This window comes from Aspergillus nomiae (assembly GCF_001204775.2).
Source record: "Aspergillus nomiae NRRL 13137 chromosome Unknown contig00014, whole genome shotgun sequence".
Taxonomy (NCBI): Eukaryota; Fungi; Ascomycota; class Eurotiomycetes; order Eurotiales; family Aspergillaceae; genus Aspergillus; species Aspergillus nomiae.
In genome coordinates this window covers 104,826-127,994 of record NW_015378069.1, presented here as the reverse complement: position 1 = coordinate 127,994, position 23,169 = coordinate 104,826, and the positions used below count along the sequence as shown (strand labels likewise).

The 23,169-nt window shown below is 48.5% G+C and overlaps 7 protein-coding genes across 7 annotated transcripts; 3 read left to right on the top strand and 4 right to left on the bottom strand.

Moving 5' to 3' along the window:
* The first annotated feature begins 312 nt into the window (after nucleotides 1–312).
* ANOM_001036 (sorting nexin 1) lies at nucleotides 313–2,694 on the top strand. Its single transcript, XM_015546294.1, has 6 exons — nucleotides 313–515; nucleotides 579–629; nucleotides 693–1,180; nucleotides 1,238–1,618; nucleotides 1,673–2,275; nucleotides 2,336–2,694. Exons 1-6 carry the CDS (start codon nucleotides 482–484, stop codon nucleotides 2,495–2,497), a joined length of 1,719 nt encoding a protein of 572 aa, XP_015411349.1. The 5' UTR covers nucleotides 313–481; the 3' UTR covers nucleotides 2,498–2,694.
* A 301-nt stretch (nucleotides 2,695–2,995) lies between these two features.
* Nucleotides 2,996–3,490, bottom strand: ANOM_001035 (mitochondrial 54S ribosomal protein bL31m; the record flags this gene model as incomplete). Its single annotated transcript, XM_015546293.1, has 1 exon — nucleotides 2,996–3,490. One exon carries the CDS (start codon nucleotides 3,488–3,490, stop codon nucleotides 2,996–2,998), a length of 495 nt encoding a protein of 164 aa, XP_015411346.1.
* Nucleotides 3,491–3,760: 270 nt separating this feature from the next.
* ANOM_001034 (flavin reductase family protein) lies at nucleotides 3,761–4,773 on the top strand (the record flags this gene model as incomplete). The annotated part of the gene is made up of 2 exons (XM_015546292.1): nucleotides 3,761–3,937; nucleotides 3,998–4,773. Exons 1-2 carry the CDS (start codon nucleotides 3,877–3,879, stop codon nucleotides 4,771–4,773), a joined length of 837 nt encoding a protein of 278 aa, XP_015411347.1. The 5' UTR covers nucleotides 3,761–3,876.
* Nucleotides 4,774–6,254: 1,481 nt separating this feature from the next.
* Nucleotides 6,255–9,496, bottom strand: ANOM_001033 (putative ubiquitination network signaling protein; the record flags this gene model as incomplete). The annotated part of the gene is made up of 2 exons (XM_015546291.1): nucleotides 6,255–7,705; nucleotides 7,762–9,496. 2 exons carry the CDS (start codon nucleotides 9,494–9,496, stop codon nucleotides 6,255–6,257), a joined length of 3,186 nt encoding a protein of 1,061 aa, XP_015411352.1.
* A 4,531-nt stretch (nucleotides 9,497–14,027) lies between these two features.
* On the bottom strand, nucleotides 14,028–16,792 carry ANOM_001032 (uncharacterized protein; the record flags this gene model as incomplete). The annotated part of the gene is made up of 8 exons (XM_015546290.1): nucleotides 14,028–14,384; nucleotides 14,449–14,618; nucleotides 14,749–14,777; nucleotides 14,828–14,867; nucleotides 14,914–15,128; nucleotides 15,519–15,567; nucleotides 15,819–16,505; nucleotides 16,558–16,792. 8 exons carry the CDS (start codon nucleotides 16,790–16,792, stop codon nucleotides 14,028–14,030), a joined length of 1,782 nt encoding a protein of 593 aa, XP_015411353.1.
* A 1,759-nt stretch (nucleotides 16,793–18,551) lies between these two features.
* Nucleotides 18,552–18,837, top strand: ANOM_001031 (LYR motif-containing protein 5A; the record flags this gene model as incomplete). Its single annotated transcript, XM_015546289.1, has 2 exons — nucleotides 18,552–18,606; nucleotides 18,671–18,837. The coding sequence occupies 2 exons, from the start codon at nucleotides 18,552–18,554 to the stop codon at nucleotides 18,835–18,837; spliced, it is 222 nt and encodes a 73-aa protein (XP_015411350.1).
* Nucleotides 18,838–19,316: 479 nt separating this feature from the next.
* On the bottom strand, nucleotides 19,317–20,531 carry ANOM_001030 (class I SAM-dependent methyltransferase; the record flags this gene model as incomplete). The annotated part of the gene is made up of 1 exon (XM_015546288.1): nucleotides 19,317–20,531. One exon carries the CDS (start codon nucleotides 20,529–20,531, stop codon nucleotides 19,317–19,319), a length of 1,215 nt encoding a protein of 404 aa, XP_015411351.1.
* Between the last annotated feature and the right edge of the window lie 2,638 nt (nucleotides 20,532–23,169).

Genomic DNA, 23,169 nt, shown 5'->3' with positions numbered 1-23,169 from the left:
AATACATAGGAGGTACACACTCGTATGCATGTGGACAACCACGCTTAAATATATTCCAACCAGTAGCTCCCGTTAGTTAGTTAACTAGGCTAACATCATAACTGATTACCTAACACGACTGCAACCCCTTTCGAAACGTTTGTCGTACATCCATACCAACTATAAATTCTAAAAAGACAAGGACGGAGCTAAAAAGGTGGATTCAGGCAGTGACACAGCGGGGGAGGAAGGCAGCCCTAATCTGGCGGGTGACGAAGGTTGGCCTTTTCCCAGTCTTGACGGCGCGGATCATCTGTCCAACTTAAACTTACTAGTCGCTTCTCCGACTCCATCAACATCAACTGCGTTCTTCTCAGGACACCACCCCGATTTCCCTTGTTTCCCTCGTTTCTCCCCACCGACGCTTTTATCGTCGATTTCCAATTGATACCCACGCCCTTTAATCTTCCCCACCAATTGCAATCCATCCAATCACTCCCTCATGGATCTGGACACAGGTGACTCCCCGTGGGGCGGTAAGCTGGCAATCATGAACAATACAAGCGCATCATATTCGACATATCTAACCCCAAGTATAGATGTTCCCTCGCAGTCCACCGGTACGTCAAGGCCAGAAACCGAAGATGCCAGTGCGTTCTCTCCAGAACTTAGATCCCTGTGGCAGCCCACCTCCTAACCGCATCATCCCGCAGCCCCGGAACAAACGTCACAACAAACCACTTCGACCGGTCCTCGTTCTCCCGTACGGCGCGGTCCGCGAGGTGTCCGCAAGATTAGCGCACATGCGACAAAATTGGAAGCAGTGGACGATACCCTGGACCCGCTTGGCCCGCTCGGGGACAAAGCCGACGAAACTAGCCCTGCAGTGGTCGAGCAAGCGCCTGTACCGCCTCAGAAGGAAGCATTTACTGCGCGCAATGTTCGGCCCACATCATCTGCGTCTCAGACATCTAGTGGCGCTGGCATGGTCGATTCTGTGAACCTTGAAGAAGACGGTGCGGGTTTTAGGAACCCTCCTCCTGTACAACCACCAAGCGACGCGGACAGCTCGAAGAGACAATCGGAGCCTAGCATTAGTATTGAGAAGGCAGCGAAACCGACTTTTGAGATTACCGTCGGTGACCCCCACAAAGTGGGAGATCTAACGAGTAGTCATATTGTTTATCAAGTCCGAACTAAGGTAAACCCTCCGTGCTTACGAATTGGGACTGCTTTGATATGCTGAAACTGGATCCAGACATCTTCTAAGGCCTATCGCCAGCCCGAATTTGCCGTTAGCCGCCGATACCGTGACTTCCTTTGGCTCTACAATTCAATGCATAATAACAATCCTGGCGTCGTTGTCCCTCCTCCTCCAGAGAAGCAGGCAGTTGGCCGTTTCGATACTAATTTCGTTGAATCCAGAAGGGCCGCGCTGGAGCGCATGCTTAACAAAATTGCCGCGCACCCTATCCTTCAGCATGATGGGGACCTGAAGATTTTCCTTGAGAGCGAAACATTTAATCTAGATATCAAGAACAAGGAGAATAGGGAACCGGATCTGGGTCAGAGCAAGGGTATGTTTAGCTCCTTCGGTATCAACGTGGGCGGAGGGTCTAAGTTTGTTGAGCATGATGATGTAAGTCCGTCTTCAATAGGTGCTGTGGAGTCGCCAGGTTAACCATCACCTTAGTGGTTCCATGATCGAAAGGTTTACTTGGATGCCTTGGAGAATCAGCTGAAGGCCCTGATGAAATCTATTGACACCGTAGTTGCACAACGGAAGGGACTTGCAGAAGCTGCTGGGGATTTCTCGGCATCCCTCCATGCGCTGGCAGCTGTTGAACTATCTCCCGCCCTCTCCTCCCCTCTCGACGGGCTCTCGGACCTACAGTTGCGCATAAAGGAACTATATGAGCGCCAGGCCCAGCAGGATGTCCTCACGCTCGGCATCACCATCGATGAATATCTCCGTCTGATTGGCAGTGTTAAGACAGCCTTCTCTCAGCGGCAGAAGGCGTTCCACAGCTGGCATGCAGCTGAGTCAGAAATGCAAAAACGCAAGAATACGCAAGAGAAGCTTCTCCGGCAAGGAAAGACACAGCAGGACCGCCTAAATCAGGTCAATGCCGATGTGGCCGATGCGGAACGCAAGGTCCATCAGGCGAGGCTGCTGTTCGAAGATATGGGAAGGCTAATGCGGAATGAGCTGCAGCGTTTTGAAAAGGAAAAGGTGGAGGATTTCAAGTCTGGTGTGGAAACCTTCTTAGAAAGCGCTGTTGAAGCCCAGAAGGAGGTATGTAAACGCAGTCTTAATGAACAGACTTCTTTGGTTACTGATACTTTTATTCCACAGCTCATCGAGCTCTGGGAGACCTTCCTATTGCAACTGGATGCGGGTGAAGAAGGTAACCCCTTCTATGCCCCTGCGGCTGTAGGGGATGATGCTCCCGCAGAGTCGGCGCCAGAGGGGACTACTGAAGCTGCCTCGAGCGCGGCTACCGAGAATGAAGCGTAGGCGCTCACATATTACCTCCATGACCTTTGATTGCCCTGTACCACAGGAAGGCCGCCGTCCCCTTTATTCCTCATTTGACATGTTCATCGGTCAACCGACAGGTGCTAGTCATTGTTACGATGTGGCGTGGTGCACGACTTGTTTCCTGAATTTATGGCAGTCTCCTTCAATTTTGCAGTCGGATTTACTGCGTTAACAATGTATCGATACCAGTAACTCGGAATTAATTCGAAATGACTTCTCTCCCTTGATAACCTTATCGCCTCGCTTCTTCAATATTCCTCTGGCGACCAATAGATGGTGACTCACGCCCATGCAAACTTCACAAGTTACTAAAGCTATCAAGAAAAGGTAGAAGAGGCAACCTGGAGGCACACGAACTCTCAATGCTAGAATCCCAACCAAATAGTATGATGTACTGTACATGAAAGCTTCAAAAGATGTAGACCATAAACGATGAGTAAATTATACAGAAACACCCCATAGTCCCGACATAACTCAGTTCTTCTTCTTCCCTGATGTCTGACCTTCCTCCTGACCGAACGAACTGATCAAGTCCAGCAAGTTATCCTCTTCCTCCTCTTCAGCAGCGGCTCTTGCCGCAGCCTCAGCCTGCTTATCCGTCTGCTCAGCCTTGTTGTTTGCTTCGGCCTCAGTAGGGGTATTCGCGTCCCAGCTCCGTCCGAATTTGGCTCTGAATGCTGCCAGTCGACCGGCCTCGTCCTCTTCGACATTCATCAACTTGCTCGATGATGGGTTCCACAGTAGGGAATTGCGCGTGTCACGGGTGGAGCGATAGACAGGGGCGGGAGACGTCGTGCGGTGAGTGAAGGTGCTGCCGTCCGACAGAGTGATGAGCTGAGTGAAGGTGTAGGGACGCTTAGGGCGTCGAAGGAGAGTCGCATGGCGGCATTGCGAACAGATGAAAGTGGTGGAGGTCTGGACCCGGGCAGCGGTGACCGCGCTGCGGCGGAGCGGGATGCTGAGTGTCATTGGGAAGTAGAGGAACAGACGGACTGAATTGAAGCGGACCGGGAGGATAGGGATCAGGTCGAGCTCGAATCAATCTGGAATGGCTGTTCGGCGGGAATCAGTTTATCGGAGGTTCTCAAGAAATTTGGCGGATCGGGACGCCGTTACGTAAGCATCAACGGGATGCCTTTTTCTTTTTCGGGGAAATCTGAGCATTTGTCTCTCTCCAGTTGTCTCGTCGCGCATTTCGCAAGAATGCTCGTCAATTGAAACGTTTTTGGAACAATATTCTCTAGAGGTTCATGATGACTCTGGAGGGATTCCATGGTTTTGTCCCCAGTTTATCTCCTGTTTTGTTACCCGTCGTTCCTTGAGCCCTTGAGCTTATCCGCTCTTCACCCGGCGGAATGAAGCTTTCATACTCTCGGCCTGCGGTTTCTATGAACCGGATTGTGAGCCAATTTAAAGGTGGGACTTGAGTGTTCTCTTCCGTCGCTGACTCCTTGCTAATCGTTCTTAACGGTCCAGGGTTCCAGTGTGGCTCTACTACTTATCTGCCTCTCCGAGCACAACAATGGCACTCCAGGAGAACAATCAGCAGCGCCGAAGCGACATCTCCAAGTACAAGGCCTCAACCCAGCAAGGAAATTGACACTCCTGATACCGGGAATCACACACTCTCTCTATCAGACCAAGTCCGCCTGTTGATGAGACGAGTGCCCTACCCCGTTGCCATTATCACAGCCACAGACCCCCATGAGCCTCTCGATAAAGCCTTCCGCGGAATGACCGTTTCATCGTTCAATACTGTGACACTGAACCCGGATCCGGCTATCTCTTTCAATGTACGACGACCATCCGAGACCCTGACGGCGCTCCAGTCATCCAAACGATTCCTTGTCCACCTATTAGCCCCCAGTCAGACGACAGCAGCCCTTGCTCGGGACTTTTCCAAAGGCAACCATAACCTGTCCATCGCAAGCGGGAAAGGCGATTTCGAATTCGTACCGCATACCTCTGCGTCTGGGGAGGCTCCCCCCAGACCGCTCCCGCTGCTCCGGAGGAAGGAAGCCGCGGATGCACCGGAGGGGGATTCCCTCTCAGATATTCCTTTCGTGTTTGAATGCCAACTTCATCCGAAAGAGATTGAAGTTAACGACCATACTATTGTGGTCGGGACCGTTGTAAGGGTCCTCTCAGAGCATCTGACGAGTCCAGAGGCGATTGCTAATGCGCACTCCGTCACCGATCTATGTTTAACATATGCCAACACCCGTTTTTGGGAAATGGGTCATGAGATTTAGACTTGCAGCTGGGCATAGCTATTTCTGAGTTTCAGGGCGAAGATGCTTTCTGCGTCCAAGGTCATATGTTTGGGTTCTAGATGAGTTCGGGTCCCATGCTCCGTACGTTTGGGGGCGTTTATATGTCATGGGCGACATTAGAACCTTCAGAAATAACGCTTGTTCGAGCACCTATGTATATAATATTTTCCTCTCATGGCAATTCTGTATATTATCCTGATACAAGTGAGACCATCACCAATCTCCTTGCTTTTGTTATACCTGAAAAACTACAACCGGCACATTATGATACAATCAGACACCCTAAACTGATACGCTATTTAGGTAACTAGTCTGTTCCGTATACACCTAGAATAAGAAGGTCTCGGCAAATATCCTTGTAATCAACAGAATCCATACGAATGACGTCATATCTAGAAGCACTCAAATACTACACCCAGCCTTAGGAGTCTCGTTCAATGAGGAGCAGGAAAGTCTCCCCCAAACCATTCATTGAAGGCCCCGAGATACTAGTTACATGGAGAGATAGGTGCGAGGGCGATCACAAGTGGTCAACTGTATTGGCATCTCGATGGGGCCCACACAAGAAGAAGATTTGAAAGTAGTCTGTTCCTGTTTTGGCCGTGTGCCAAAAAAAGAGAAGCCAGTTGTCATCTGTCTCACTTGGATAGGATGTTCTAATCGTCAACAGTCAACAAGGGACGCTGTTTCGCTTCTCAAATGCGTCCAGCGTACTGTATATGATGACTTCAGAACGAGTTTCCAATACGTCCTGTTCTGCACAAACGTCACTCACAAAGACCACTCATATAAAGTTTGGTTAGTAGCGAATGGCTCGCCATGTAATGTGTAGCTCGAGACTTGACACAGGATTCGATTGAAAGATTTCGATGACAAGACCACTCACTGGTCCAGACGTACTTCGAAACCCTCACACTACGAAAAGAACTGGCAGCTACCTGGCATGACTTGGACCCGAGTACAGAACTAGTAGCACTTTATTGAATTGAAGAGGCCATTGAACATGTGAGGGACGTTAGCGATCACGTTGATGAGATGCGGGCTTTGAAGTGGTCACTGGAAGCTTCCGGCTCGTTGATGGCGCTCTGTCGATTCTTGAGTGGGAGGACATTGCGCTTGGAAGAGCCGCAGCTATCTAGCAAGACGGTGAACTGCGTCTAGATGTTTAAAGGGGGAAGGGTACTAGAAGGGAGTCACGTCGTCGAAAGTTTTGGTCCGCTGATCGAAACTTTGTAACGGCAGGTTGTTATAGAAGTGACCAGACTTGACGAGGCCCCGTGATAAGCAATCATAATTACATACTGTCTGTTTAGGGCAGGAAATTCGGTCACAGTTGCGCTGAACTACTGTAATACGCTACGTAACACAACGTACACACGGAACGTAGGGGTGAAAAATCTACACAGGATACACGATTTTATTGATCACAGGCGAAGTAAAACCAGGGTGAAGCCGCAGGGTTAGATACATATTGTATGGCCTGGGAAAACCAAGACGATTTCAGCACCATGCCGGACGATCAACACAAGCAGAAAGGGGACCACATGTAATTTTGGAGTACCAAGTAGCATAACGACCACACTGGAGGTGTTTAACAGCCTAATGGCCTTTTCCAGTTGCAGAGCTGGGGCTACCACTGCCGCTACCACTTCCACCACTTCCACTTCCACTGGCACGGCTGCCTGCCTCGGGAACGGACTAGAGATTGGTCTCAAACCCAAGTTTGGAGCATTGCTCTCGGAACCGGAACTCCTTCTCTTATCGCCAACCTTCTCAGACAGATCAAACTGGAAGGGAGGACGACGGCTCGAATCGAAGAAATCAGAACCATATAGACTGCTGTGGCCCGATCGATTGGAGAAAGACCGGTCACGGTGAATGAAGTCCGATTCGAAGGGGGAGGCGGTATTGATGAGAGGCGAGGTCGGGAAGTGCTGCAAGTACGACGGTGCCTGCGTTGGACTAGTCGGGTGGGACGACGTGGGACCAATGGGGGACGAAGCATGCTGCAGAGGGCTGGACTTCAAAGGCGGGAAGCTAAGTCCAAGCAATGATCGGTTGCTGGAAGCGCTCGTTGTCAAAGCGCCCAGGGACAGGGTGGGTGCCTCGCTGAGGGGGTTGGTACCAGGTAAATTGCCCTCGGGAGTGAGCGGCGCCGAGTCCATGAGGATCTGTTGCTGCTGCTGCTGCTGGAGAGCTTGCTCGATAGCCACACACTGTTGCCAAAGTTGGTTGGTGCGCAACTGATACTCCTGAACTGACTGGCTAATGCTCGCAAACTGTTCATTGAAATTCGCTTCGAGTTTGGCCTGGTCCTGCTCTCTGGCAAACTGTTCCGCAGCGCGACGCTCTCTCTCGTTGAGTCCCTGTGCGTTAGCAGAAACGATACGCTCATACTGCTCATTAACCCTAGTGCGGCGACCTTGGAGACGTTCTCGTCTCTGAATCGTAGAGGTCAGATCAGACTCTAGCTGTGACACCTCACGAGCAGCAGCCGATCGAGCGGTGGCCACATCTTCCTTGGCTGAATTAAAGAGCTCAAGTTCATGTTCGTACTTTGCTTTTTCTGCCGACCATTCTTCAAGTTCCTCCTCTGGGATGTTCTCCAAATTATCCAACTGGACCTCCAAAACAGCGGTAGCTTCTTCCGTTTGCTTGATATTCCGTTCCAATTGCAAAGAGCGCTGTTTCTGCCGGTTTTCATCCGTGCCACTATGGAGACGATGGTTATAATTGTCCAACTCTTTCTTGATCTTTGAAACGACAAGTTTATGATCGTTCTTGGCCTTTCTCAACCGTGTGCGCTTCTCATTGAGTTTCAGTTCAGCGTTGACGATGGAATTTTTCAGCGTGGTCGTGGGGGACGATGGTCGATAGGATGGCTGTGGTGGAGTAGATACCGAGGAAACTACTGAGATAAGCGTTAGACTACTGGAGTGCTTCCCTAGAGGGTAGACGCCGTCTCACCTTGTTCCGCGTCATTTGCGATCGGTGTCTTCACACTCATGACGCAGATCTCTTCCTCCGTGTCACTGCGCAAGAAAGAGCAAGTGTAGGCACAATTGGGGGCGAGACCAGATATCTCACCACGCCAATGTACTACACTTGAACCCTTGGCTGCATCCTGAACTTTGCAAATCGTGACTGTCGCCCAAAGTGCGCCGTTGACGCAAACATAGAAAGGTTCCGTGTCTTCGCCCAACCGTCCAGATTCACAAGAACCGGAAACCCCAGCATCATCTGAGACGAGATCACCCGCCGCAAACTTGATAGATGAGCTATCAACATCGGTAATCCAAACAAGACCGTCATCCAAAGAAACACCCTGAAGATCCTCCTCGGTCATACTGAGGCCTCGAGCAGTTTTCGATAAGGCCCTAGAATGCTCGTACTCTCGCATAACTGTCACTTTCGTGCTTGCAAGCGCAGCCCAAAACGGTTGGCGATTCCGAACCTGGTTTGCCTGTCTCCTGCGTTTTTTCGCCGAAATCAATCGATCTCTACCATCCTTGTGCGTTGCTGGCGTAATAAGTTGTCCGTCGGCACCGATATAAGAAGACACACTAGTCCCAGACTCAAACGCAGAATCAATTTGAGTCTGGGAGCCAGCAGATGCCTCAGTATCAATACGTTTTCCAGTTCGAGGAGGAGCCGGTGCCCTATTTTTAGCCATTGAACGCCTAGCCATTGCGGTTCCTGCTTGCGCTAAGATGTGAACAGCAAGTAAACTCCGGATCCAGCTCGGAGAGGATTGCGGTTCAGCGCGCCGGAACTCGGAAGGCATAAGATGAGAGTATTGCGACAGCAAATCGGGACTGATAATTTTCGCGGAGAGAAGATGACCTATAACAAAATCCTGTATACCTTTACTTCGAATAAGATGCAAAACAAGAACAATACCAACACAGAGGGTATTAACCCCCCCATTTTTCCCCGACCCTCCTCCGCCTAGGGTTATGGCGACCTGAACATGGGCTAAGTCGAGGGCGAAATTTTGCGCCCACGTCCACATGAAAAGACCCCAGAAGAGTAGGAAGAATCCATCCATTGCAATCATAGTACCGAGAGATGGTGTTCCGGCTGGACCCTGAAAGATATCGAAATTGGATGTCAAAGAGCCGGCAGACGCACCACCTGGTGGCATGAACGTCAGGGAAGCGAACAAGAACTGCACCAGCGTAAGGACCATAGGCGGCAACTGAAGGAGGAAAATCAGAATGGCGATAGTGTCGTACATCGGACAGGATTTGAGGATAGTCGAAGCCAGTTGGAGTGGGTTAATCGAGGTATTCGAGCCTGACCTCTTGGAACTCTCCGTACGACGCGACGCCTGGCCGGTAAGGCCACCATTCTGCGGAACCGCCGCTCCATTCGCCTGTCCGTAAGACATGTCCGGGTTACCCTTAGCATATCCATTCAGACAACCACGTCCGTTACCATCCGCCTTCAAGCACTCCGTCGTACCGTTAGCCTTTGTTGCCGTCGCTACCGTGGAAGTAATTGCCGTATCGCTATTGGAGCGAGACGAAGGCCAGTCGACTTGAGAGGAGGGTCCAGAACTTGGTGCGGCGGAGCTACCGTTGGCATTCCCATTCAGTTGTCCATTCGATTTTTGCTTGTTCACTTTCTTGCCGGAGCCGGCGGCGCCATTCTCATGCCGATTGCTATGACTCTTCCTAGCCGTAGCCGATGAACGTGGCATGGACAAGGGAGCCTAACACCCAGGTCCGAGTCAGCTTGGCAGATGGTAGCCAAGGACTTGGACCAGGCGGGGAGTAAAGACGAGGCAGTATCAGATACACGGGTAAAGAAGGGGAGGAAGAGAGAGAGGGAGGGGAGGCGACGCAGTAAGTGTGCAGGAAAAGGAATGACGGGAGGGGTCTAAAAGCGGTGGAAGAGGAATGGTTGCGGTAAGAAAGGAAAGGAAAGGGAAAGAAAAAAGAGAAGTTGGGATTGAATAATGAGAAGAGAGGGTAAGAAGGCGTGGTGGGGGAGTAAAAAGAGAAGGAAAAATGAATGAGGTTTGGTAGACTTTTGGGTCTGGATAGACGAGGCGGGAAAAAGACGAAACGAAAGGTTGGAACTGATCGTCAGGAAAGAGAATAAGGCAGTAAGGCGACCATAACACCGGTGGCTGCCTCAGGAATCTTACTTTCCGTCTTCAAAAACACGCCTAATCGCCCCAGTACGGAAGGTATGGTATCCACTGCTTGTATGTATCGAAATCAGAGAGGGTCTTACCATACAATACAACACCAGTTATTGAATCTGGTTGGTTGCCGTAGTTTATTTTTGGTCTACCCGATATTACAGATGTTTATGGAACCTCTCAAGCAACCATGGAAATCAAACAGCCATGCGGACGGATATCTACTATTTGATTGCTGTTACTGTGCCTATCTATATAGGAATCCTCGTCTACCTCATCGTAGTCCTCGGTGGACAACTATACTTCTACCTCAAAATAATACACATGTGGGCTCTTTCATGTCAGTGAAAGTTCACTTCATATCCAGTACATACGGCGATGGACCTAAAATCCATACCCGAGACAGTATACTGCAAATGCCAGATTAACCCCGGTCTGTTGCATCAACTTAGGCTGATTCATGGCAACAAAGCTCGGTCCGCAAGTCCACTCCAAGCCGCGGATGGCAATTCTGAAAGTCACCACATTGAATTCTCTCACCCAAGCACTGAACCGCATCCGAGGCTCTCAGGCTCTGATAGCACGACGCTTTATTGTTAACAAGTACCTACTAGTATACTCCAATATCAATGGGGACGATTCGAGGGACTTCGAGATATCAAAACGTATCTTGAACTGTAATTATGGGAGGCCTCGTAAGCCGGATGCTACGTGTACAGGCTACGATCATGTTGACGCCAATGATATAGGTCGAAAGAGCACCATGACCTTCCGATTGCTTTGTTAAACCCCTCATCTCTCGTGCATATTCATAATCCATCACATCATTATCCACCCGGACTAGGATTATAGCATAATCATCTAGGATGATCTGACGATCTCCTCGTTTGTGTGCGGCCTCCTGCGGGGTTGAATACCACATACTCTGTTGATGGTCAGTGGCCAGCCTAACGCTAGATAACAAAAGCCTCCAACGGCAGAGGGAAATCACATTTGCGGCTTTGCCGATCAAGGAGCCGTCAAGATCTTTAGCTAATACTACATAATTGTGTCTTTTTTTTTTTTTCCCCGGGCGCTCTATGGGAGTAATTTATTCGTGGGGAGCAATTGTCCTGTACTTCACATGCGGAATGTTCGGCTAACTTACGGTCTCGGCAGGCAAGACGGATGGATCACTCTTGGCCGGCGGTATGTTGTACAAGGATCGAATCCTAGGGTATAGTTAAAAGATATACAGTAATACTAATAAGAGATAAAAAGCACACTTGGGCGTTTTTCAACCTACCTAATTACGTTCCAAATATGCTGTTCCACAGATATGCAGTAATTTGCCCAAAGCCGGCAATACGATATCTGTTATCCTGTATCACAAGGTTCTTAACATACTTCCCCAGGTCTAGTACAGAATAAACTTTATTGAATAGCTAGTCCATCGCAGGCGATCATTCCTGATATCTCCATTGGTATTTAACGGCTCTCCCGTCTAGTACCAAATATCATGGGCCAAGAGAGCCTCCCGTTATAGGATATAGGAGCGACCATAGCGGGGATTGTTCATGAGATCGCATAGAGCACTACTAGTACGTATACTTAGATCCCGAGAACAATGCCTGACTTTGAATGCCGGTCAGTCTCATTTTCGTGCGGCAGGATACTTTAAGCCCTAAATAAATACCTATGTTTTTGCTTCTAGCCTAAAATGTCAAGTAGGATCCTTCGGTCACATCATACACCACCATACAATCAATACCATTGGCAATCCGTTCGGATTTGGCAAAGCTCCACCATCCATAGCGTCATAGCTCTTGATGTCCTCTGTAAGGGAGATCAAGATATGATAATGCGCTGTTCATGCCGCAATTTTCCCCAAAGTCGTGTGTGGCCTTTCCCAAATCTTCTTCTTTGCCTCGTAGGAGGATCATGCATGCAGTATGTCAGGTGAAGCATCTTAGGGCAGTCTTGGTATCTCTGTTATTCGTTGGATTAGGGTGGAATTTTGAGGATGATCGACGTTCTATACCCGGAAGGGGATGCTCGTTCACGTTTCCACCAATCGTTGGCGTGATGGGGCCCATTGCGCCCCGCAAAGACTACTACCGTCAGATGATACTTACGAATACCGCTCTGATTTGTACAGTACTAGTTACTAGTTACTAGTTGTGTTGTTGCTTTGCTGCTGTGTTGGGTATTTGAACACAAGAAGATACCCCATGTACGAGATATCACGGAGTTCTGCTTGGCAGGTAAATCTACCATCCGCCCAAGGTTAAGTATTTAAGCTTGTCGTTTGAGAAAGTATGTTCGGCAAAGACAAGCTACATACCAGGGCTACGTAGGTTCAGCGACTATTCTGCAACCCCAACAGGACACCCCAGCCCCAGCATTCTTCCCCTATGTCTGCATCATTCGATTTCAACTCAACTCTCTATAATCTACTCTTGTATACAATTTTGCGGTTATCTTCCATCCAGAATACTAACTATAATATCATCTCCACAACCACTAGTATCTGACCGTCGGTGAAAGACACTAGTCTTTCGAGAACAAAGGAGCAAACCAGCTAATATCTATTCGATATCCTCGCATTGGTGAAGCAACATGCTTATTGTTAGGCTTATAGGGGGCCAATGATCCATTTCTGGCCCCAAGACAAACATTAGTATCGGCCTGGGTGGTCTGTATTACGGGCTGCAAGTAGATTGAGCTGAGTAGTATGTTTGGAGCACTACTAATTGTCGAGATTTTAGTGGGATACTAGCCCTATAGTCAAGGAGAAACCTGGTTAATAGCAATATGACGTGAGAAAGAATGGCCCGCAAGATGAGGTACATACATACTATGTACAGCCATGCTAAATATCAATGATTGTAAGGTTGTATCGAACCGGTATCCTTACTTGGGGAGGTATATGCATCCTACCTAATCCGTAGCCGACTATACATTGTTCTAGTTACGGAATTTATGCATTAAGCAATCTACCAAGCAATCAATATAAAAGCAATTTGGCTACTAGTAGACGTAGTCATGGGGGCCATTGGACATCACCATATATTTATGCTATACTGTAAGCTAAGCAAAACCAACCTAGTTTCTGACAGCATAATTAGCGAGATGGCAGCACACGTAATACAATAGAGAAGCCAGGCATCGAATACATAATTCTAAGACATAATAAAATGAGACTGCCACAAGCCATCCAGCCACATCAGTACAATAATCACTACCGCATTCCATACCCGTTTTAAAAAAAACGCCAAGAGCCGACATTTTTTCGACCGGTGGCAGAACTTCCTGTTTTGACTTTCATCTAGCAACTAGCTTTAGGCTGTCGATCATTTCACAATTTGAGGACCAGGGAACCCTGGCTCAGAATCACGTTTCCAGCATGCACCCCTCTCAAGATGTTCCAGCGCATCCACTACAAAAGTCTGACCCATTGTTCCCAATCGGGTACCACTACTGTCATACGATGCAAAAATCTGCTTTCAGGCATCATAGCCGGCAATTGACACATGTGTTTCTATATGCTATTAGATAAAATTATAAAATTTCTCCCTATGGGACCAATCAGTGGGCGTCCCTGGGGAGAAAAAGGGTCTTTACTCGGCTTGGGCCCGAGCCAAGGGCCGGGGCTGGGCCGAACTACTATTCTCTTGTTTTCGATGCCAGAGGCGAGAGTACGTGAAGGGAGCTACGTACGAAGGTAATAGTCGATGGTTTTAGGGAGCTTTTTGTACAGCAATTTATTTTTACAGTTCGCCTGGCGCTAGATTGGTCATATAGGGAGGCTACCTACTTACAGGAACCTACCTACCTAGAATACCGAGGCCTACTGGGCCACTTGATGAGCAAGCTTTTTCTTGGCTCGGAAAGAACACCGCCACCTGAAGAAGATAGATTACAGATCTTGTATTGTCGTATTAGTTTCCGATGGATACATGTGGCTCCTCTGTACGTACGATACAATACAAAATGACAAAACTTTAATATATACGCATGTGTACAGCGGTTACGTACATATATCCTGCTGAAATATAAGCAAGGTACTGTATGAACGCTGGACCACATCAAGTCAGGGGAAATTTTATTTCTTTGCGGACCCTGTATCTTCGACGGCGTCCTCACGATCCCAACTCTCCTTTTCCAACGTTCGCACCCTTGCTTCGATATCGAGGATCCGCTGCTGCCAGAATTTCTTTGCCTTCTCTTGAAGCTCCCAGGTGGATTTGAACTGCTCCAGCATAAATGGTGGCATCTCGGCCTTCTTTCCACGCCTATAATCGTATATTACCAGGTCTTCGTGGACACGGGCAGCTGGTCGTTGCTTCGCTTCTGATATAATTACGGCCTGCAGATTGAATGCGTCTTTGTGCGAATGAGGAGAAGATGGGTCATGTGCTACTTTGTGATAGACCGTGACCTCATCGGGGTATATCATGGGCTGCAGGGGAGACCCTCTCTGTTAGCAAACATGAGATCGTACTTGGGGTTGAGGAGGGTCGCACGAATTTGTAATCGATCTTGATGCTCCTCAGAATGATTCCAATCCCCGTATTTCCGACAATATTCATCCATTCTTTCTTATGAGCCGGATCTATATGTGTGGCAAAATTGCGAGTCATGTATACCCGGCCAGTTTCGGCGTATCGGACGTAGGTGACATTATTAACATGGCCTAAGCAGAATAGTTAGGACTTGGGAGTTGCGACGAAGGCGACACTATTGACGCAGATACATACCCTGAGAAGAAGTCAGCCAATGTACCGAATAGTCACATAGTTTTGATATGGGCTTTATCAACGTACCATGGTATCCTGTGATCCATACAGACGTCCTGTATTAGCACAAGTACATTATGCCAGATATAAGGTATGTTGGCCCTACCATCTCTCCCCAAGCAACGCTCTGCCGGAAGAGGCCCCGTCTTGTCGCATCTGTTAAGTAACCTTCACTCCCAGCTATCAACTCACGCCAATCCCTCGCAATCTGTTGCAATATCTCTCCGGCTTCTTGAACTTGTGTCGCTTTAGGCCAAACATCATGCACCTGCCCAATCTCCTCTTTGTCATGGTAAGCCATCGGGGGTCGATCTTGTGGGGTTGGGGTGCGGCAGTTTTGGATGAATCGGCATTTCGTGCTGCAGGGGCTGATGTCGATAGGGTACGAGTAAAAAGGGACGAGTGTTCTGAAGTAAGTGCAGTAAAGCAATGCCTTCTGAATGCGTGAATCGGGGTCATTTTCAAGCAATTGGGCGTCGATACGTTGTGGTTGGAGATGTTTTGGGATGCTCCGGTTACAACTCCGGCAATGGGAGTTGTGGAGTAGGCCTAGGTTGGGTGGGTCCCCAACCCCAATATACTCCGTAAGGCAGCTCGGGAAGTATTTCTTGGTTCACGGTGCCATTTCTCCAACACCAAATCCAGTTTCATATGGACCACTGTATATTGCATTGATTCTATATGGTAAACCCATTTCACTTCTCAGCTTTTGTTTTTGGCATAACCTAAGCTGGTGAGAAATATGTGCTAAGCTACTCAGATGGAGAAATGACCGGACTCTCACCGTCCCCACTTACACATCGTCGAGAGAGATAAGTAGCTCGAAGCAGAATAGTGTGAAAATCCCTAGGTTTACTAGTATTATTTCGTTACTCAATCTACCAAGTACTTATCTTAATATTTATTCATCAAAGCGAGCGACAATAGTTGGAAATTGCAAAACACAAGCAGGATGTCGACCAGCGATCTCTATTCGAAGATGTGGTAGATAGCTGCTCTGGTTTGAACGTGGGCGAACCTCTCAGACTTAAACCCCGCTTAAAATTGACGACGACGAGACAAACTCCTCCTCACCAAGGTCGAGTTCCTGCTCATACCCATCATCTTCACACTCTCCCAGTAATCACTGGTACCGTGGGTAGGGTCACTATCCTGAGCATCCTCTGCATCGCACAAGGAACCCTCGTCACCCGTTCCATTGGGACCAGAGACCTGGAAATACTCGCGGTCATTGGATGCAGCGTCCTTAACCATGTTTTCTGCGGCCTCTGGAAGCCATCCGTTGATGAAATCTCCGTGGCTGCAGTAGGAGGAGCCGCAGGCGAGTTCCAAGGGAGGGCTACCGGACCAGCCGTCTGGGAGGATTTCCCGCAAGTCGTAACGGATAGAGAACCGGAGACGAGGGATACGCTTCATTCCAATTGGGCAACGATTCTCACCATAGCCATCTACCCAATTGGGGTTGGCCGAGTAAGCATACTCCAGGGTGTCTGGGTTGGCACAGTCGGGAAAGAGGAGAAGAGTCTGCAGATGGTACTTGCACGTCTCAGTTGGGAAGGCTGCGTCGTCTTTCTCCTCTCCTTCCTGACTGTCGCAGAACCATTGGATACCAGCGTTGCCATCCACGCCGTCCTGGGACGTAGCAGTGGCATTGCCCGCCAGAAGTTTCATGTTCTGGGGGATGGCAATCTCGGCACTGCTGACATCGACATAGTAGGCGCTGAATCGGAAGATAGGGACTGCGGTATAATTTGAACCATCGACATGGTAGAGGGTTGGAACCCCTGGTTGCATTCATAAGCCTCAGCAGTCACATGCGATACCGAATATACTTACAGTAGGTCGAATAATCGTTGGGGTTCTTGGCCGTGGAGCAGCCCTTCTGCAGCTCTTCAGATGTTTTAGTGTTGGCAGTGATAGCATCGGAGCCAAAGAAGCTGTGCATATGGCTGGTGTATTTGCCAGGGACCACCAGAGGATCGATGTTTTTGAACATGAACAACCCAACATTCGTCACTGTGTAAGCTTGTGCAAGGCCCGCCGCCAGGGCAGACAGAACAATAGAGCGCATATTGAAAGAGCGACAGGATAAAATGAAAGACTGGATGTAAAAATAAAAAAAAGAAAAAGAAAAAAAAAGAATGAACGACAGCAATTGCACAGCACTTTACAGACTTCGGGATACTCCAGCTTTTATAGTAGATACCCTACGTCCACGGTACCCAGTCGGGTAGCTTCTCTTGATACATCCTGCTTGGAACTGTTGGGGTCATTATGGGCCGATTGATGGATAAGGGTCAGGATAGCGCAGTAACTCTCCCCAGTGATAGTCAGGATCCAGAGATACCATGAAGGACAACGGTCAGGGTTTTTAACTATATCCGGCAATGATCACCTCATCGTCATGACGCGTTCTCAGTAATTGTCGTGATAGCGGTTGAGATGGATCTAAGCGAGAGAAGTCAGTGTTTCACATTTGCCGCCGAACGACTGGGTCTAGTTTAAGGTTCCTCAGCTGTAGGGGCAACTGACTCGGTCGAGATCAATAGCCAATATGTTAGTCCATGGAGATATATTAATTTACCCACCCGAGCGTCAGAATTCGGCGGCAGAGACCACATTGAGACATTGTTCCCTTCTACCTTGAATCCCTGTCGAGTGAACCCCCCTCCCCTTTGTCTCTGTTCTACATTATTCGTATTGACTTGCAAATGATATCTTTCCTTTTCCTTCCAAAATCCTTCCCTCCAAAGATAGAGTGGACTTTGCCATCAGGTGTGTGTGGAGACCCGCAACAAATCTAGTCTACTTCAGTATATACTCCCGGTTTACCTAGAATAATTCCACCTTTCATTACCTTTGCCAAGCTTTCCCGTATAGAGGCACGAGAGTCGTGCGAACGGCGCTGAAGTGCAGGAAAATTCAACAGTCCCAACTCCAAATACTGGAATTCGAAGAGAGCGAGCTTATCAGTAACTGGTTCAGGAAGCGCCTGAAGGATATCGATGGCCGTGTTAAAGCAATCAATGGTTTTCAGGCAAGAGGCTTTATTGACCTCTATTTAACAAACACCAATAATACAGGCCATACGTGTGTGGTGTCGCAGTTATCCAGATTTTCCAATGGCCAATGTCCAGTCTAAAGGCCTTCATGATGTGGTCAGAGCAGCAGTCCCTCTCCAAGATCCAAACCACCGACAGGCTGCCAATGACAAGGCTATACATCCAGAAGGCGCTGTCATTGTGGACTTAGCTGTATATGGGCATGGCATTAACAGGTTTCTCCTCAAGTACGGACCTAATGACCTTGTTTCAATGGGCGATGAAGATCCTGTAATTCTCGCACAAGCCGGTAAAAAATAAGTGACAAGCGAATTGCTGCCTACAAGGATATGTCGGAGAGATATTCTCGTTATCTTCGTGATGAACGCAGTCCGCCTAGCCCTTTGGCCAATTCGAGACCCCCGACTTGGCCCTGTGAGCTTGACTGGTTCCTGTGACTGAAAATTGAATTTAGGAACTGCAGCTCAGGAACTCGCCCCCCACTCTTCCCCAGCATGCTGCAAGCTTTTATTGAGCATAATTTAGGGTTATGTCGGCCTGGCAGTAAATAACTTTTGTAATGACCAAGAAAGTAGTAAAGAGGAAGAAGATGTTTGCTGCTTTTGTTATCCGTGCTACGACGTCACCGGGTAGTTTCGGCCAAGCAAAGTAAAGCAAACATCAACTCCAGCCCATTTATCCCGCATCCTCAACACACCTTTCTCCTTCACAATCCTCTTCCTTCGATCTTCATTTTCAACAATTCCTTCGAGCTCAAGTAGGTGAACAATGACGAACCCTGAACTTCGTCGGCAAGTAATCAATATCTATAAAGGTTTGTATAGTAGCTTTACTGGAGCCTCCTGATTCAATCCACAATGCATGCTGAGTTGCGCTAATCTTGTGAGCGATAGAGTTACTCTTTCTTGGACGTAACTATCCACTGGGCTATGAATACTTTAGGAATAGATTGCACAAGGCGTTTGCCAGCCAGGCACATCTGAGGGATGATGAGCAGATACGGAAGGGTATAGCACGGGCGAATTTCGTGAAGAAAGGTATGTCCCTTCAATAGAAGGTAATAGCTTGAATGTGGCTTACCTGCTGGATTGTAGAGATTGAGGCACTGTGAGTTTTCCTCATAATTTAAAATTTTTGACTTCGCCCCCTTCAGCAACTTTCGATTACCATCTACGATCACAGTGATCCTACCAAGTCTATGGTAACAGACAAGCTTGTTTAAGACTGCTGTCTCAGCCCTTTCCCAGTCAATTATCATTATTCATCTATCATGCAATTGCCAAGAGAAACATTGTCCGTCTATACTAACGAAAAACGACCAGGTACTACTTGAAGCGATATCGCACGTTGAAACAGCGCTATGAAAACAATTAGGGCCAGCAAGGCAATGAGACATATCACGCCTTGACAGAAACGAAGTATACACATGGAAAATTAACATAAATGGGGTATCACCAATAAGAAGTGAGCAACGGGCTGCTCTGCTTTTTCTGCTTTTTCTTTGCTCGTCCACCCAAAAAAAACCAGACACTTCTATGATTTCTTCGTGCTAGGGGTTTTCTTTTGACCCCACCAAGCACTCACTTCCAAACATTCGCCGTTTGCAAGGCCCCCTTTCTGGAACACATCGGCCATCATGGCTGTCCACCACCTATCCCATTCATCTCTACTCTTCCCGCTGGCCTCCATGAGGATAGGCTCCATGCCCTCGATCATCTGGATTACAGTCAAAAGAGCTGTGCGCCGGATGGACATTTGATCTGCCGTTAATTGCTTGCGCGCGCTGCCGCTACAGTCCTTGCTTTCTCGTTCCCACCGTAAGTCGCCTAGTGGTATAGCAATCCGGCGGCTATCCACTTTCTCTAAGACATCCACCTCGGAGTTAAAGGAAAGTCCAATCGTGGCACAAGGTAGTGCAGTGAGTTTGCGATGGTCGAATGCTTTCTCAGCCCAAGAATTGTAGTCTTGAAGGAACTTGTTCTGTACTCGTGTGAATGGTGTAGCAGGCGAAAATGTGTAGGTAGCAGTCGCATCCGCAATTTCTTGTTCCCTAGATGCTAATTTGCGAGCAGGTGCAGGATTGGGGAGCAATGATCGGAACACCGAATCGGAGTCCCATACTTCCAGGACGCCGCCCGGTTTGAGAACTCGTAAAGGCTCGCTCAAGCCGGAAGCCTGCAGCGCTGGACTGGAGGGGCACATCGACGCATCCTTAATGAAAACAAAATCGAAATAATCGTCGGGGAAAGGCAAACGAGGCTTCCGTAGATCATGACGCTTAAATTGCCAATTGACACCCTTTTTGCGCAAGTCGGGTGCTAAGGAAACGAGGTCAATACCGTGGAAAGCAACATTGCGAGCGCCACGACGGGTGAAATAGTCATGAGACAAGCTTGACCAGAGACCCGATCCACAGGCGATCTCGAGCACACGCTGGGGAGGGCGATCGGCAAAGTATGGGTTGCAGAAGGGGCCTCCGAAAACACGCAGCAGCATTAGAGAGCGCAGGGTTTGGCGATGAATTTCCGGGAGATCGCATGGTAAAGGGTACAGATTTTCGGGGTCGCGCAAGTACGTGCGATCGCCCTGACGGATGAGAGGATAGTTCGTGTAGTCATTCAGGGAGTTGAGCGAGGAAGTGGACGTCGCTGCTCTGGCAGGACCGGTTGAGCTTAGGATCGAATGCAAGTCGGAGCCAGAAGCTGCAGCGGGGGCGAACGCCGCCGTGCTGACTGACATCATATCCATTTCTGAAACAAAATCCCCGTTCTCATCGGTCGAGCGTTAAGGTGGATCTGCCAGGGATGGTTTGCATTCTCGTGCACAGCAGGAGTCAGTAGTTCAAAGCATTGTACAATTATGGTTGGAACCGAACACGAGGGCGCTTAGAGATCGGAAAGAGAAAGTCTAAGGAGGGAAGGGAAGAAAAGAACTATGTCAGGACGCAGTCCGACGCAGAGAATGATCCATGGAAGAGAGAGAGAAAGACGGATCGAAAAGAGAGCGAGAGGGGGGCAAGAAAAAAGAGCATCGTGACAGCAAGACCACGGCCAAGTCCCGTCCCACGACCCCTAAAAGCGGCCTGTCCACTCCACTACGACCGGAGCCTACTTAATACTACTCTATATTGGGTTACGGAAAAGTTCTCGGTCTTGCATTCTTCTGCCTTATGATTTCTTCCGAGGCGGTCAACCGATGCGAGCACCGCTGGTGGTTCTTGACTGACTGGTCTCTTTTTTTCGATTTTTGCCTCACACCACGGATACAACTGTTACAGACGGAGAAGAGCGATACTCCGTCCACTAGTGGCGGAAATCCTGCATAATGCCCTGCAAAGCCGAGCACCCACCCCGCCACCGCCGCCGTGTGGATGGATCACCGGGTGTCTGGTTGTTTACGACTTGTACTCCGTAGTTCGTCGTTCGTTTCAGCTCCTCAGCCCCCCTTGGTCTGTGATCAGTCTTAAAGTTCACGGAGTACATCTGTCAGGTCATGCGCAGGAGAGTTCAAGAATTGACGATCGGAGAATCGGTTTGAAAATCGGTCGCAGTGGAACCGTCGCACCAAACCGAAATTTTTGAACCGGACACCCAACCACCGTTGAGGTCTGGAAGCTAACGTAGGTACAGACTTTGATAGTGGCCACTAACTCATTACAGCTACTTTGATTAGTTGTGGAGATTCGGTAGAACATGAGAGGGAAATGAAATGAATGAAAAATACAACATGAAAGCATAAGGCGGGCCGCTTCTTTTTTTCTTTCCCTTGGAACCTAGAAAATGGTCCGACTTCTTGACCTCATGATCTCATTGCTCCCCGATGCTGATGCCAATGGGTTCTAGCGACGCTCACAAACAGGTGAAGTGACACGGAAGAGCATTGAATCGATGACAACATTCCCCATACGCGGGATGCTCCTCATTGGACTTCCACCATATGGGGAATTCCGGGTGGCGGTCCGGTCTGAGAACAAATGCGGTGCACGTGCTGGCACGGGTCACTGGGTGGCCTGAGGCCCTAGGTACTTTGGCAATGGAGCATCGATGCAGGCTAAATCACGTTGTTGTTTCAGAGAAGAACTGGGAATTGAGGGGCAAGTTCATCCTTCAACACGGTCTTGGCCTCAATTGACTTTGGAGGAGCCTCCAAAAGAAAGACAAGAGTCCGCTCTATACCGGTTGTGCAATACTTGCAACTCTCTGCCGTTTCTTGGCATCAAGCTATCGTTCTTGACTCAGCACTAAGCTCTCTTGAGTGTGGTAGAATAAGGGTGGAATGACGGATATAGCCTATATCGGCTGAAACTGTTCTGATTTGGCATCTAAGAGGGTTGACTATGAGTGACCAAGAAGTTCCGGCGTAGGTAAGAACGGGCATTGCTGACCATTGGAGATGGCTTGATTTAAGGAGGAATTAGTGTGATGGTTGTGTTGCCATATGATGCACTTTGGAAATGATAGTCGGCCAGGCTTGCGTGTCCCTTTGAGCAGAATATGTGTATAAGCTTTTTAAATAGTAGAACTACTTAGGATTGATCTTAATTGCTACCTCTGAGTGTATTCTCTACTGTTATTTTGGTGTACAATTCAGGGTACCTTCAGCGTTAGAGTGCCTATATAGATCATAAGGTGATTGTGGAACCATTTCAATCTCATCTGCATTTGCAGGGTGATTCTTGGCCTCGCACCAGCTATCTGCCTGTGACATGAATGCAGGAACATGAGGTGCCCTAAATATAGATTGGAAGTTGGCACATCCGTAATAAAGGACAACCCAATTTCCAAGGCAACCACCAGAACCAACAAAGGGAAGGGCCTTTTCATTGGGCGTTGGTACTAAGTCAGCGTTTGAGTCTTGCAGATTCAACTGCATATTTTGAAAGGAAAGGTCACACAATATGGTCGCAGTTGACTTCATCCTTTGTTTAAAGACGGAGATCAAGACACCATGCGATACTATAGTTCCCCCCTAATGGAAGATGGTTGGTTCAACCCACATCCGTTTGTATTTGTTTTCAAACCATGTGCGACTGGGATGTATTGTAGTATCAGCTTGGAGGGTAGAGCTGGTTGGCTAGAAAGGGTACGTTGGGGGCTGGTAACTATGAAGCCCGTTCCACCCGACTATTGGGGTGGAAGTGGATAAATCATAAATCGAGGTAAACACTTCCAGATTTCATGGTAGGGTCCATGGAACCGGGAACAACAAAGGTCATTGTTCCGGGATGGATTCTGTTCCTCACTAGAAGCCACATTTTGTTGAACAACCGCTACTATTCATGGACGAGAGATTGGTAGAAGCAGAGTCTTCTGGTCTGGACATGGCTGAAAGCGACGAGTTGTGAGAAGAAACAAAATCCGGGCGTCTTGAAAGCGGTCTTGGCTGA